General features: G+C 43.0%; 1 protein-coding gene and 1 non-coding gene across 4 annotated transcripts in view; both read right to left on the minus strand.

Annotated features, from left to right (window-relative positions):
- The window catches only part of dntt (deoxynucleotidyltransferase, terminal), an 83226-nt gene that overhangs the window by 39609 nt on the left and 26897 nt on the right, over window positions 1-16720 (minus strand). For all 3 annotated transcript variants that reach the window (XM_047602233.1, XM_047602236.1, XM_047602235.1), the window contains exons 7-8: window positions 13731-13863; window positions 4840-4942 (exon numbers count right to left, since the gene is read on the minus strand). In XM_047602233.1, the coding sequence (XP_047458189.1) occupies window positions 4840-4942; window positions 13731-13863 (236 nt within the window). The remainder of the gene's footprint in view (window positions 1-4839; window positions 4943-13730; window positions 13864-16720) is intronic.
- Window positions 11936-12008, minus strand: trnak-uuu. Its single transcript has one exon. It is a non-coding gene; the product is annotated as a tRNA-Lys (tRNA).

Here is a 16720-nt window from a genome sequence, read left to right on the forward strand (position 1 = left end):
CCGCTATTTATTCAACCGCGGGGGGGAAAGTCTCCAGTCCATAACCGCACTGACGCGGAGATATAATGTGGAACAATAAAGCCTGAGCTCAATGGCGTGGCGTTGTTATGTGACAGCAGGGCATACAGAGCCCAGCCTTCGGAAAGCAGTGCTTATACAGTATTTAGAGACACAGATGATAGATGGAGGGGGGGGTGAAACATGGCCCTCTCCGCCTCTCCGTTGCTATTACCAGGGCCAAGCTGAATCTCATCTGTCTGCTTCAGAAGCCGGTGGCTGACCTTGCCTCTGCCCCCAAGTTATGCTTTCAGAATATGAGCAGTAGAGTTGGGAAGGGGTGGGGGTGTGTGGGGGGGGTGAGGTGGCAAGAAAAAATGATGAACCCCTTTTTACAAGGACGTTTCTGGATAGATGTATTTTTAACTCCCTGCAGGCTGGAGAAGAGGAGGAGGTGCTGGATGGATGGGGGGGTGGTGGTGGTGGTGGTGGTGGTTGGAGGGATCCAGCGGCGGCCTATGATATTAGGCCCGAGTGAAGACACGACGGCCCCCGGGGGCTCGATTGCAGATGACAAGGTTACACGACTTAGAGTCAACCTCTGCTACCTCCACTTAATCACTGTCTCTTGTGTCCTCGTCCCTGCAGACCGGTCGGTCCCCTCTCCATGCCCACTCCACCCACCCCACCCTCCATCCCCCGCTGAGAAGAAAGCTTCCGGTCGCATCATGCCGTTCCTCCTTACACCGCAAAAGCCTCTTTAACACCTGGCCCACTCGCCTAATTCACTGCTTCACATCCCTCTTCTGCCTCCCCATCAACCGCGCATTCACACATCCTTTCACACCTTCACCCCGCTCCCTCTGTCATTCCATAGTGGCTGCGAGTGGTGAGAGCGCGCCACGATAACATACAGTAAGTAGGAGGTAATTATCGTCGGGACGGACCTCTGAAGGAGCGCAGGCAATCGGAGGTGTGGATGTGAGAGCCGTGGATGATGGATGATGGAGGGATTTATTTTTAAACCCAGCGAAGACAAAAAAACGAAGCCGGTAGCCAGACCAGACAGCGCCATCCTGCTCTTCATCACGCTCTTATCTCCTCCCATGACCCTCTTCACCTGTGTATTTATCAGAGGAAGAAGGCGGCGTCCTTCCATGTCCTCTCCCTCGTTTTTTTTTTTTTTTTTTTTCCCTCGCATGGTGTCATGTCACCGTACCTTTTTAAGAAGGGAACTCGCTCCGTAATGTATTTTCATTGGCCTTGAGGAGATCAAATGTCTGTGTAAGCGCATGCAGCAGCAGCAGCGAGGAGGTAATATCTAAGTAATTACAACTGGAGCTTTTTACTGAGGTAAAGTAGCTCCGAAAGCAAACGTAATGACTAGTGCGGCATCGTTTTTTTTTTATTTATTTTTTTTTATTAAATGTCCTTTTTCATTTCTGTGGACAGTGATTTCTTGCTGAGGGGCATCAAACAGAAACGTCCACAATAAAACTTGATTCAACAAACCGACGCTGCTGAGGCATCAAAGGCTCGTGTGAAGCCGCTGTGAAAACTGTGCTGACTTGCAATAATCATTGCCAACAGAAGTATTCTTTGTGTCACTGAATCCACATGTGCTACGGCTGTCGTCACATCTGACCCACGGCAATCGAGCATAACATTATGACCACCTTCTGCCAAAACAGTCATCAGAGAATGGACATTCTGAGGGCGTCCTGTGGTGTCTGGTGACAGGACGTTGTTAGTGGGTCCACTGGTTGAGGGGAGGGGGCTCTGTGGATCATAGCACAGATAATTAATCAGTTTGGGATCTAGTGAGCTTGGAGGCCAGGTCAACACCTTCTGCTGTTCTTCACGTTTTTTTTTTTTTTTAGTTAAAGCGTTTTTGTGTGTGTGTGTCTGTGTCAGGCTGCATCCTGCTGGGGATGGCTGCTACCAGCAGAGCACTGGATCGTCATAAAGATTTCTAGGATGTCAGTGTGTATCCTAGAAATGTCAAGTTTTTAGACAAAATGTTCTTCTTTCTGCATGATCCGATTTCTCTTAAGATTCAGTTCATGGCCAGCTGTTCTGGTATCTACGTTTATAATCCTCTGGTATAAATCAGAATTTATTGGTCCATGAATGATAACCAGTAATTTCAGAGTTTGACAACTCAGAGCACATTTTTTTCCCCAAGTGGTCTTGAACACAGCATCCGCTGCAGCTGGATCTCAACCAAGCTTTCCAAGACCCACACCCTGCCTCTGACTGACTAGTGATGTTTGGAGAGGGAAAGCTGTGTTACTCTCATTATATTGGTAGTTTATATTGTTTTGTTTTTTTAATTGCGATCAAACGCCACATGCTGGTGCTGGAATAATTTGTGTGGGGGGAATGAATCCCAGGTTGGGAACTACAGCTCTAGAAAAATAGACAAATGAAATTTATGGAAATCCACTGAGGTTTTGAGTCATTTTTATACAGAAATAGGGAATAAAATGAAGATTAGGTCAGCCATATCAAAACATTGTATTGTTTTTTAATCTCATCTTCTACTACCGCTTATCCTCGCTAGGGTCGCGGGGGTTGCTGGAGCTTATCCCCCACGCAGGCACAGGGAGAACATGCAAACTCCACCCTGAGCATGTCAGCCATATCTTTTAACACACTTACGAGAGTTAGTGAAAATCTTATGATTTTTTTTTTCAGTTTAAATTAAGTCGAGGATGTGGGCGTATATGTCTAATAAGAACGTGCTGAACATTTGTTTGCAAACTACTACTGTAGTTAGAATCTCAGTTTGATTTAATTCGATTTAAATTGGACACTTAGCGTATGTGGTGCCTTGATATTTGTTGCGTTATTGTGATATTAAGTAATTGTCGTCGTTCGAGCACAGCCAACAATTAAACTATCATGTGTATATAAACATAACCCACCATTAACATTATCCGCCCGTGTGTTTTATCTCTCACTCACACATTTGCTTTTCCTCTTCTGTCCTTCATTCTCTCCTCCACATTCATTCGTTCACCCACTCAGTCTGCACTCCGTTCACTCATTCACTCTTGTTTTGCTGTTGCTAATTTTCCATCAAAGGATCCATTTTTTATTAAGGTGAGTCCCCGCTCAAAGTTCCAAATGTGACCTGCTAAATTGGACTATTTTTTCCTTTTCATGAAATTACTCACCATGTGCCATCATTCCCCACTGCAGGAAGCTAAATTGGTATAAATGAAAAAACGTTTTACCAAAATAAATAACTACATTTCCGAGGATGCAGTTTTGGGTGATGGAAAGGTGACTCAAATACATGCCTTCTCAATGAAATATATTTTCAGATTCGTGAGTTTTTTATCATATATCTAATCTGTGCTCTCAGTTCCAAATTACATAATATTCCGTGATTGTCAGACAATTACTACGGACAGATTAGTTATCAGGGAAGTCGACTTTTCGGGTGCACAAATGCAAATCAAACATCTGTTACAGCACTTGGTATGTTTCTGTGAGTTGGTTCTTCTAATCACATGTGATGTCAATGTCAGTATTTCAATATTAACCAATTGTTCCACTGAATTCTTTTTTCTTATTTGTCCTTTTAACTTTTAAACTTTCTCTGCAGAATAAATATTTGATAAAATTTTTTCTGCCTTGTCCTTGTCTCGTCTCATCTCATAAGGACCGCAGGTTAGTGAGTTTCAAACGAGCAATTTATTAAATCTTGTTGCACAATTTACATTTAGAAAATTTCCTACATAGTTTCACCTTTAATATTGTGTGAAATGGATTCAGGGAAACATATTGCACTACTCCATATATGTAAAAGAGTTTGTTACATATAAAGTATGGAATCCATAAGTGGGCGATGTGTTAAAAGCAAAAACAAGTTCTACAATGTATTTTAAATGTGATGTTTTAAAGAGCAAGCACAAAAAAAAATAATCTAGTGGGACCCTGGGTTCATTATCATCAGATGTATTCTCTGGACTTTTTAAGAGAAAGCACAGTTGTAGTACTGGCCCAGAGATAGAACACACGTAAATAGACAAAACAAGATCAAATTAAGAAAGCACTTTAAGCAATCTGACAACACAGAGAAAAGTACCGCAAACAGATTAGAAGGAAATACAGAAAGCAGACGCAATAGCACAGACTGTGACAGAAATGTTTCAAAAAAGGGCACCAAAAAGTGACGGACACGTACTTCATGAACTCTCCGTGATGGATTCAAAAAATGTAAATGCGCTGATAGCTTGTCTGTCTGTTGCATATGTATCATATTTAATTCAAGTAGCTTCATCCGTCCAGTTGTCAATAATAATTAAACAATAAACTTTTTTTTTTCACACTGGGCCAAACACAGCCACATGTAACTAAAAGTTTTAGTTTCTAAACCACTTTCTGTGGTTTAACTTCAAATGCGATGAACTGTTCAAACTAAGTTCTGAACTTCTGTTAATTGTAATATCACACCTGACTGATCTGAAAATGTAGATTTCATAGAAGATATTACGCAGTGCTCAGATTTGTTCCTTCGAATTTATTGCCTACAAAAAAAATAATAAATAATTATCCAGGAGTCAGAAGTAGATTGTAAATATTCAGTGATCTTGATGTATACTTCCTGCTAATTAACACTACCGGTGAAAAGTTTTAAAACGCTGCAGTATTTCTTTCTTTTTTTAATTAAAATATATGCATTTTAAGTTCTGGGTCGTTATCTTGCTGTAGGATGAAGCTCTGACCAATTATACCAGAGGATGCTGATGCTGTTCTACAACTTTTAGAGCATGTTAGACAGTGTATGTATGTTGTACGTATGTACCAATACTTTACAAATGACATACTCACTTGGTGTTTCAGTCGACCAATTACGGCGGTGAGCAGACCTTCCTCCTTCCCCTCTTGCGGTGTGGACACGATGAAGTCTACATCGTGACCAAACTCCTTCCCCCTGGAGATGAAGACATGTAACGGTCACCCACTCAACTGGCTGCAAACGCACTGAATCACATGGTCACGAAAGGAAATTATCCGAGTGTTGTTGTTCCTCTCAAAGCAGAAAGGATTTATTCCCACCTGAGAGAAATAATATGACCAAACATTTACATGATCTAATTGTTCCATATTGGGTGGATTATAAAAAGTCCCGTCTGTTGTGATTTACGTGGTCACTTATGAAGCCTTTTATTGTGATTATTACCGGACCGCTGCTGCCCTGGAAGTAATGAACTGAATTGTCTTTCAGTCAGTGTTTAACTTATGAAGAGTGGCAGACGGGAGCTATTAAAAGCAAAAGGCGTTGACTTTTTCTCGTTATTTAAAGGAAGTAAATGTGCGTCAAGTAAGTTGTGTAAAAGTCTTGAAGCTTTTTTTTTTTGTTGCCTCAGCTGTCAGAGCTTTAACTTTTATGAGAATCATAATTTTCTGCTGGGATCGGCGCGATGAAGCAGACTAACAAGGCTCTGCAGAGCTTGACGTCTCCGTTGCTACAATGACTTCTGTTCATTTAACTGCTCCTTTTATGAACGTCGAATTCATGTTACATCACAATGTCGGTTCCCAGATACCTTTTATATAAGTTGCCATGTGATGTTGAACAAAACCTGTTGAGCCAAGACGAATAAGAAAGCAGATGTAATATGTAAATGCGTGCTATTTGTTTATCAAAGTCTCGTTTTGAATGTAAAATGAGTTGCCTCGTGTGATTTCGACACACCCAGACACACTGGAGGCTGTGAGATCAGTTTGTGCGACCTCATTGAACCCTCATGCTGTAATATAGTTCCTTGAGGTTCAAAAAGTTAGAATGGAAGTAGACTGGGAGGTGGAGCCTTCTCCTTCTTCTTACCAGGCCCCTCTCCTGTGGAACTAGCGCCCAGTTTGGGTTCAGGAAGCAAATACTCTCCTAACTAAAGACTTTCCTTTTTGATGAGGCTTAAGGTTAGTTAGTTTAAAAGCTAAACTGTAGCTACTTGTTTGTGTACATGTTGCAGCTTTTGCTTTAACTTAAGTCAGAGTTACAGTCTATCATAGGGTTGGGTTTGGTGCCTTGTCTTATCTAGTTTGGTTTCCTCTTTTGCTTTTAGCTGTACTTCCTGCTTTTGTCTTTTCCCACCTCTTTAGTTACACTGACTTGTCTTACTTTGTGTCTTTTGTTAGTTTCACCTGTTTTCACTCACTTCCTTCTGATTTCTTTCCTGATACATGTATATATCCGTTCCAGCTGCTCTTTCAACCCTCGATACTTCTCAACCTTTGCGTGTTCCTTCTTGCTAATGTTTGTGTCGGCTGGTATCGCCACATCTAACACTTCTTCTGCTCTTTATCCACCGCCACCACCATTATGTCCGGTTGGTTAGCCAGGACCTGTTTGTCAGTCCGGAAGCTGAAGTCCCACAGAACCTTGGCCCTGTTGATCTCAACCACCTTCTGTGGTGTGGCCCATTGGGATTTGGGTACTTCTATTCCATACTGGGTACAGACTTTCTTATACACTATCCGTGGTACGCTGATCCGGCCAGTATCTTGTACCTTGCTGTATATATATATATATATATATATATATATGCCTCTCCTCCTCTCCCTTTGTCTCTTGTCAGCTCGTCTGTGTTTCCTCACCGTTCCCTGCTCGTGTTCTCTAGTTGCGTCCCCTGGATTTTTGGTGCATTGGCCTTTTGTTCTTTTTTGGATTCATCCTTGCCTTAATTTCTCCTTTGGATTTCTTCTTTTGTTGTACTCTTGTTTTTGGAATTCCCCGCTCAACACTGCAGCCCCTTTTGTTAGAAGGAGTCGTTTCTTTTTTCTTTTTTAAAGTTCTGTTATTTCCTGTTCCTGCCTCCTCCTGTGCCTTTCATTTTTTTGGTGCTCCACTGTTCCCTGATGCATGTTGTAATAGTACAAATGTGTATACTTGCATAAACTCTGTCTTATTAATAACCTGACAGCGATGTTAGCCAACCTCACCCTAACCTACCTCAACCTTAAAAGATTCTACTCTTCGGCTTTAGCAAAACTTTGAGGAACACACAGTTCCATGGCACCTCATGTTGTTACAGTGTATATATTCAAATACGGTGTAATGTGTTTTATGAACTGGCATTGCTAAGAATGGTAAATATAGCTAGTGAGCAGACCACAAAGCCTATAACCTGGTGCACAAGTTGTGACTTAAGTGGCTCATGGTAAGTGCATATATTTTAATTTCTATCTTCATTTAATAATATATTTGAGGATCATTTCCATTGACATCGTACTTAAATTTTTTATTTCCTATATAGATATTTATTTCCTATACACAAGCTAGAAACACTAATACTATTGACCCCCATTTTTTAAACAATTATCACTATGTATTTATTCTACATTTATATTACGCTTCTAAAACACATGTTACATTTGGTAAAGTTAATTTACTAAAACACATTGTGACATGAATTCCTGTGTTTCCTAAATAAACCCCGACGGCCCATGGGACACAACCTGTCCTTGAAAGGATTCTACATTCGTGCACAACCTTGTAATGTATTCCTCCTACTAGCGACAAGTGCGTCGTATCTCATGTGGCTCAGACACGATTACACAAACGGTCGGCCACACCCACATGTGTCTGCTGGAGTCACTACTTCGAGTTTGCTATACAGGCCTCAGCGCTTCCAATGAGAGAGATGCATCTCTGTTTGCAGTTTGGTGAGATTCCTGAAGCAAGATGAAGAAAAAAAAAACATAAAAATGTGACAGTGTGATGGACTGACCACTTGTCCAAGGTGCCTTTGACTTGGTGTGTGCTCTGTTTGGTGCAGTCATCCTGCAAAACCTAAAGGATGACTAAAGAAATAAAAACACTGCGTTCCTGTAACTTAAAACAACTGCATACGGCAGGTTTCTCACCAGTTACAGAAGCAGCACTGATATAAACATGCAGCTAAAACTAAAAAAAAAAGCTAGAAAAAAAAAAAACACACCAATGCTGCCACACTGAAGAGGGCTGCCTCCTCATCTCGGGCCTACACCAGCGCTACTTGACGAAAGGCCAGGCATCGTCTGAAACGGATCATTACCCGGCACCCGCTCGCACAAACACACACGGCACAGGCACTTGCAAACCCTTTGATAAATATTAGGAACAAATCCTACAGACGTAAGCGCCAGTGTCATAGCCAACAACAAAGCAAAACGACAAAGAATGTTGGCGCCGATAAGGCTCCAAAGAAGCCTCCGCAGCCACGAGGCTCCGTGTTTGATCTCCCCGAACAAATGAGTAACAGCAGCGAGAGAGGGCAATTTTAAAAGGAAGCGGGAGAGCCTGTGAATGGCTTGTGGGAAAAGCTTCAAAGGTCACTGTGGCTAATTCGCGGAGCAAGGGAGTATCAGAAAACAGCCATTAGAGCTGCAAAAGGCATGATAATGTTAATGATTAGAGTTAGTGGCAGACGGCATGTAGCCCCGTGGCGGGAGCCGCTCACAGGTCCGCTCGGCAGATGCTACTTTAGTCACAGTCGTTCAATTTTCTCTGAGATTGTAGACAATTTATCCTCCCCGCGAAATAACACACGCCAGAGGACTCACTTTTACCCTCGTGGTTCGTATTTATGTAGGCCGTTATGCATAAAGTCGACTCTTCTTTAATGAGTTGACTGGTAGGACACAGCTATTTGAGAATGCATCACAGATTTCCATGTGCTGAATGAGCAGCTTTCCTCCAAAACCTCCCCAACACCCTTAATTGGCAAAGCTGAGCTTCCACAACACTCCCAGCTTGTACAGCAAGCGCGCTTAAGTTGTTAAGTGAATCTCACTGCTAGCCTCTGCTGCGCTGGCAAAACTCACCCGAGTGCACTGCATAAATGTGTGCCATGAATAGCAAAGGAACTAAAGAGGGAGAGGCGGCGAGATCGTCAGCATAAATTCAGTTATCTCCAATCGGGACTCAAAAGCAACTTGATTCCATCGCAAGTTGATTTGCGGGGAGTCGGTGGTTATTCGAGGCGAGCACGGCGTTGCACTTTTAAACTTCATCACTGCACTGTGATGTTAGCACGCATCAGGTCGGCACAGATACCATGTTAAGTACAAATCCACTCAGCGGAAAAGCAGACGGCACTATGCCAGGCTTGGTTTTTTTTTGTTTTTATTTTGCATCTAATGGCGGACCTCCAGAACACAGAAGCTTTTATTTAGCATTAAGCGTCCACCCCCGAGCTCAGTGTGAAGACGCAGCTCTAGAGGTTCAGCTGGAAACAGCGGCTCTGATGGGCTGTTAACGCCTTTGTGCTCGGTGAGACGCTTTTCTTTAAAACGAAGTGCGACGCGGAGCGACGAGTCACGGATCCGCGAACACCTGGTGCAGCGTAGCCAGTCTGCTCTCTCATCGCGTGAGGTAAAATGTTCAATTATTAAGCGCTCCTGCACAAAGCCTATAAAATATACATGGTTATTTACATGTGGACGACAAGGCGACACGTATGAATAATGCAGATGGGGGAAGTGTGGCTGCGGCAGGTTCAGCTGCACTTAAAAGCAAAAGGTGATGTGATGCACCGCTTCTTTTTTCCCTCGACTAACACAGAAAAGCAAGGTGATAATCAGCGAGATATGAGAAGAGAAAGCAGTAAGTGTTTGCAGGCCGCGCTGTGATCAGGCCGCTTGTTTTTGCCCTTTTCCCCCAGCGACCTGATAATAGAGTTGGCTTAAAACATCATGACACCCTGAACTAAACTGATAAGGAATACTTATCTCAGCTAATGTTCAAGGGAGCTAATGCAGTGTTCAAGGATTGAGAGTGCGCTCAACGCCCCAACCCTCCCCCCTTCCTTCTCATCAGCATCACTCTGGAGCCGTACTCCAGACGATCTAACGTTAAATAAGATCCACCGCGGGGACTTGCCGGCTTCACACCGAAATAAATGCAGTCCTCCGCTGACACCGTATGATCCTTTCACACACACAGTGGTGGCAGGAGCTGTATTTTCAAGCCTAATCTATTTTTAATCCCCCTCCCCTCCCAACAAAACCGCTTTAAGACTCGTCACCCGCCTTCCACAGCTGTCCTTTCAATAAGGCTAATGTCAGCGGCGTCAACAAATTTTCACCACGCTGTTTCTCTCTGAAGCGGATGACGGCTCGAGTTTTGTTGCTTATTTTTGGGAAACTTTCGGGAGCCGAGGTATCTGTTTCGCGCATCTCATCCAGAGATGAAAGATTTTGCCAGAGCCGAGGGTATCTATTTGAGGAGGTGTGCGGTGCGGGCGCCGCGCCGCGCGTGCATTCCCACTTTTGACAAGGGCTATCGGCTGGAAAAAGATGAAACTAATAAGAGACTCAACAACAGCCTGGAAATTAGAGCTAATTAATTTGAGCTTTGACAGGACTTTCAGAGGGGAGCATCCTCAAATATGTCAAACTGGAGAGAATTAGTGGATTATTAGTGGTGCTGCTGGCATCTCGGAGAGCGCATGAACTATTTTGGCGTAATAGGCCTCATATCGCCTCCTGCCGCGTTTCAGATTCCCGTCTGGAGAATCTGCTTTTCAACGAGATAAAGGTAAATGACGCACTTAGTGACTGATAATGTGCGAGTCGTCGTTCTTCAATTATAGCTCGGCGTGATTCCAATTAGGTCTCACGTAATACTCCCCAAGTCTGCACCAGATATGAGGCGGAAGTTAATGCGCGCTTCATCTGAGTTTGAAGCTATAAAAGCATCTCTCACAGGCCCCTTTACGCTTTGCAGCAGACTACTGGCCCATAAATCTTGAGCTGTTCCTCCCCTTCATTCTTGATGTTAACTATCCATGATGCTCTAATCACTTTCCTCATCTCTCTTATCCACATCTTCCCCTTGAGGAGCAGTTATTTACATAATCAGATATCATTCCAGCTGTCACTCACCCTGATGAAGATTGGAGATATTGGATTTTGTCTTGTGATGTTTGATACCATCTTTAGGCCACTTAGGAAAGTTGTGAACCCATATCCGCAGAGAGGCCGGGGTGCAGGTGTTAAAACGCGTCGGCGTAACGCCTCGTGAACGAAGTTGAAAGCTGGAATCAAATGCTGGAAAAACAGATATCGCAGTACTCTCAGGGAATAAACTAGCACAGTCCTACATTGGACCAGCAGCCTATGATGCCTCAGATGAATCGGGCTGTGTAAACTTTATCTGTTGCCAGATAAAGTTGATGGTTTCCGGGCCAAAAACGGCTGAAATGCGGCAATGTGAGCAGCATGACTGACAAGGTTTTAGATTTCTACCAGATTGCCTACACTAGTGTCACCTGTCGTACAAAAGCGATGCATTCGAAGCATAGACGTCATCCCACAACGAGCTGCAGCAGCACCTCAATTACTGACACACACACTGCTACAAGTCAGCTATACCCGTACCCTACAGTATGTAGGTTATGTAACGAAACAAGATTTAATCCTTGTCCACGTCTCACAGGGGCAATTCCTCCGTGTCCATCCTCCTACGAACCATTGACTCTGATGTCTAGTCATCTGGTCTCTTAGCAGCGTAATTGCAGAACAGAGTGGGTTAATGTAATGTTTACTGTGATGGATGGATATCAGTAATAGGCCCCAGCAAAGAGCAGTCATCTGAATGCATTAAATATCTTCAATGATGTGGTTATTTAAATATACTAAGATATAATTAAGAAGGTTTGAACCCATCGGCCGACTGGAGCCTTTCTGTGTGGAGTTTGCATGTTCTCCCTGTGTCTGCGTGGGGTTCTCTCCTGGTACTCCAGCTCCCTCCCACCGTCCAAACACATGCTCATTAAGATAAAGAGCACGTTTTATAATTAATATTTTTGAGTGCATTGAATTCTCTGGGTGGGCTGCCCCTCGCGTCGTCCACAGGGACAAATTTGGGCGGTTAGGTGCTTGCTCGAGGTACCTCAGCAACAGACATGGGGAGATTAGTGAAGCACCTTAAAATTACCATCACCTGAACAGGGACTTGAACCCTGGACCCTCAGATTAAAAGTCTGATGCTCTGCCGACTGAGCCATCCAGGCCCTGACAGAGACGCCGCTAGTGTCTTGACAGACGCCGCTGCCTGCCTTTTGTGTTTCAGTTTGTGTCCCAGCCAGGATCCACACCAGGGTCAGCTTGACAGGGCCCAATAGCTCTCCCCAAAAGAGAAATTCAGGGTGACACAGCAGCATTAGAATAAGAGACAGCGGAAAATACAATAACCTGCATATTGCACAGTGTTGTTTAAAGGTATTTGCACCCATCAGGATGTTCCATATTTCTGCATAAAAATGGAAACATTCACAATCATTTGTGTTTCATCTGTCTGACTGGGTTCTCTTTGTCTATTTTCAGGCCTCGTGTGACAATCCGCTGATGTTCTATGTTCTGAGTCTTTTATTTGCAGAATTGTGCAAAATTCTGAGCGGTGCAAATAATTTTAAGCAGCACTGTATGTGTGCATATGTGTGAGGGTCTCTGTTTTTTTGTGCATAATAAATTATGACCGTGTGAAATGTGTAATTGCTAATCTGTGGCCCAAAATAGATGCACATTCATTCACTGTGTGTCAAGTAAAACAAACACTTTCCTCCGCAGCGCTGCGCTCACAGCACGAAAAAAAATCTCCAGCTGACAAAAATAGATTTTTAGAAAAACACTTGTTTGGCAGTGTCATTCTGAAGGAGTAGTGGGTATCTGGTGCTGTGGCTTACTATAGAACATTGACTTCCTGTACACTAAAAGAACGGTATAACTTTAAGAAAACCTAAAGAAAATGACAATACTATTGCATACGATTTGTATTCTGCACAAGCACAAAGCCTATTACCTGTCGCAATTTATCTTTTCGTTAATTTGTGTTTTGGCCTTAGCTCTACAATTTTCATTTGCAACCGCAGCATCTGTTCCTCACCAAAAGTTACTTAGTCTCATTTTAATTGTCAGCCCATGGTAATTTTGGAGCAATTTGTTGACAAACAGGAATGGGAAAAGGCAAAGGGGACATTCTGGTCGGTTTTCAGAGACACAGAAACACGCTTGGTGATGTTTCTGGTCCAGACACTATTAAATACCATCACCTGAGCTGTGGCAGCTCTGTCACCCCTGTAGAGAGGCAAGCGCCTGTCCTCGCTGCCAGACTGCCTTTGAATTATTTACCTCACACGCCACTGGTTGTGGCTGGATTTTTACAACATCACAGAGCAGAGTGCTCCACGCTTGCTCAGGCACAAAGTGCAGCACATAAAAAAAAAAAGAGCAACACAAAGGGGTGACGACGCAGGGAGGCGACGGCTGTGAACAAGTAGTTTGCGCTCAGCAGGTAGCTCTAAAAGGGCACTCTGAGGTCTACAATGTAATGCACTGCGGCATCTTAATGTAAATGCAAGACGTGATTGGCCGTCAAGATTTTTTCCTTCTTTCTTTCACAGTCAAGAGCAAAGCGATGAATCTGCAGCCCTGTCAAATGAATCCATTTCCTCTAATAATTAATTCAAACTAGAAGTTAGACACCCAATAATGCCTCTGCCTGCACGCCCACTCCCTAACCTTTATGCTCTGATAATAGTGAATAATAAGGAGCCGCCACATGGGAATCAAGCAGATCCCTTGAGATTTATCAAATCTGAATATTTCCCTGTGCGGAACCAATGTGAATTTAACAATACTAAGGTGGAGAAAGAAAAAAAAAAGAAAAGAAATAGGACGTGCTGTCCTGTCTCATCTACAACATCAACGCTGAAAGGAGGAGACAAGTCTTGTACCTGCGAAAGCCACCTGTCAGTGCCACTATGGCGTCCGATGTGATCGCATGGACAGCTTCGTCAATAATGTTCCCCAGTGCTCGGGCCTCCGGTTTGCTAACAGCCCTAGAGATGTCTCCATAATGCAGAAAACCTGTGGGGAGAAGACCGTGTGGTTATTAGTCGGTGGAGCCAGCCATCAATCATAGCCGTGTGCTCTGGGATAGTGAAGAGTCAGGCAGAATTAAAAGTAAGGTAAAAGTATGATATGTTCAGGCGCCTGATAGAAGGCGACAACCCGGTTGCGTCTGCCACAGACGGAGGAGGATCACGGGCGGAGTAGTGTTCTAAATTATAATTGATGGATTGATGAGTATCTCGTCGATTTCCTGCTTCTCACTTTGTATTTTCTCCTCTCTTTGTGCGACATAAAAAAAAAAAAAAAAGGCCAATTAATTGCCTTTTCTTTTCCACAGACGAACAGAGCCACACCGCCAATTAATTACAAAGGCTTTAATTGTATTTCTGTCTTTACTGCGGTAAAATAAATGGGATAATTCATGTTTCTGCTCATCTAAGACTGACAGGATTCCATAGCGGGGCCAGGGTTCAAACACATTTTCAAAAAACTATTTCGCACTACGCGCGCACTGTTTCTCTGCACGGAGTGGAGACTGCAGTGTTCCCAATGATGTCTGTCAGCATCATACTTTGTCACAGCGTCGCGAACGGAATGGGAACCTGCGAGCAGCGCAATATAATGTCTTGAATTACCACCTCATGTTGTGCATCGAGCACAACACCATGAGCGGAAAAATAATGCAGACGTACGAAAGGCTGCATATCAGTGTTTCATTTAACCACTTGTCTGCCGCTCTGTGGGGTCACGGTGCTCACTGACGACGGCTGATGCTGATGTTACCTGCAGGTCTGGTTGCTCCGGTCTTGAGGTATTTCTGTACACGCTGCAGTGCATCACGTCAGAAAATAATCTCTGCAAATGTTTGCTTTTTTTTTTTTTTTAATTTTTGAGGCACAACAAAGACACAAAAGTGTCAGCATTCACAGACTAAAACATCTCCTTACACCTGGAAGTGTGTAATTGTTACAGGTTTCTGAACCACATTTTTGGTTTGGTGTCTCTCTGTGAGTCAGAGTGAGGCAGCCTAAAAACCCACCTCCCTGCCACCTGACCACACCCAGGAGGTTGTAAAATCACACTTCCTGCAAAGCCATTTCACTCAGAAGAACAAAGAAGATGTAGTATGTGAGTGAAATGGATGTTAATTTGTTTTGTTTTAGAGTTTTCAGGTGGTCAGTCTTTTCATTGTAATTTAAATTCCAATATTGTGCCAGTTGAATTGAACTGATTATGAAGATTTACCAGAAATTGCATTAGTGATGCAAGTTGTCAGCCTCAATTTGCACTTAAAATGCAGATTTGCCTTAACCCTTTAAGACCTAAACATTCGCCTGCAAATTAAAAAAAAAAAAAAAAAAAAAAAGTGGTATTTGAATTACCGTAACTCACCAATGGATAAAATTCAGTGTGGCTGAACACTGGGAAGTTTTGCTTACTGGTAAAAAAAGCTGCCATTACGGTAATGATGACGAACCCTGCTGTCATGTGCAGGTCGAGGAGTGACGCAAAGCTAGAGAGTTTTTTGGAGGAAGTTAGTGATACCCTCGAGATGTCAGGAGAAAGGCAAAACTTCCCAATGTTCAGTCACACTTTGAACTTTGTCAATAGTGCAAACCCACTGTGACTTACAGTAATTCAAATGCCTTTTTGTGTTCATTAGCTCATGCTAGCATGCTAACATGCTAAACTAAGATGATGAGAGTGGTAATCCCGGACAATGCAATGCTCTAAAAAAGTCGTACTGCTAGCATTTGCTAATTAGGAGTGACTAATTTTTCAGTGAATCAGAATCAGAAAAAAACTTGAAAGATATGCGGCTGATGCTAATGGCAAGTAGTTTAGGATTTAAGTAGGATTAAATAATAATGATAATGCATTGGTTTTATATAGCACTTTTCCATTAGATGCTCAAAGCCCTACAACTGAATGCATGATTTATTCGCTCACACAGTCACACCCTGGTGGTGGTAAACCAAAGTGTTGAGTGAACTAAAGAAGGTTCTGAGCAGTACGCAACAAAAAACCCCATATGTCTACCTCATGGTGGTATTAGGACAGTCAGGGCGTTGTCTAAGTTGTTAAAATATATCTTCTGGGGTTCATGTCTAGTTTAAAAATGTTCTGTCAATCCACCCAATAGACGTTATTATCACAGGATAAATAAGGAATTTCACCTCCTGGTGCTGGTGCAGGAAACTTCGTGGATTATCATTTCACAAATGAGAGTACAACATGACAAGCCACCCAATAATTCCTGAGATATTCAGGTCTCGGCCACAGTTGGAAGCTGCCCGTGTGATATTACTATTCCTAGAAGCATATAGAATGCTCCTAGCACTGGTTAAATATATACTGTATAGCTTCACAATGACTGAAAGATCAAAAGCTGCTACAGTTCAAATATGAATTCCGGGGCTCTGCTTTAATCTATTTTGCATTTTTGGTTTTCCTCACACTGAGCATTGTAGCCTCAGAGCTACTGAATCTAAGTTTTTCAGACATTTTTAGCATCCAATTCAGTTCGCTCTTGCTCTGGAAACCCTTCCTAAAGCTTCATCCTAATCAAACTAAGCAACAATGACGTAAAACTGTCAAAGGACTCTTTCTTTACATTTTTCCCCCCTCACATGTCAAACAAATCATAACTGTCCTGCCGAGAGTTGCCAACCTCTCACGGCTTTGATGGCCCACGATTGATGAGAACCCATATAAATTCTGCACCAAGTACTTCCCTTCACAGTTATTCATTGATTTTTCAGAGAGAAAAGCCCCACCGTTTTTTTTTACTATTCACTCCCTGCTGGTCATATCTCATCTCACTTTAGAGAAACCGCCTTCGCACGAGTCTCCTTTGGGACCAAAAAGCACA

This window comes from Mugil cephalus, chromosome 13 (assembly GCF_022458985.1).
Source record: "Mugil cephalus isolate CIBA_MC_2020 chromosome 13, CIBA_Mcephalus_1.1, whole genome shotgun sequence".
Lineage (NCBI taxonomy): Eukaryota > Metazoa > Chordata > Actinopteri > Mugiliformes > Mugilidae > Mugil > Mugil cephalus.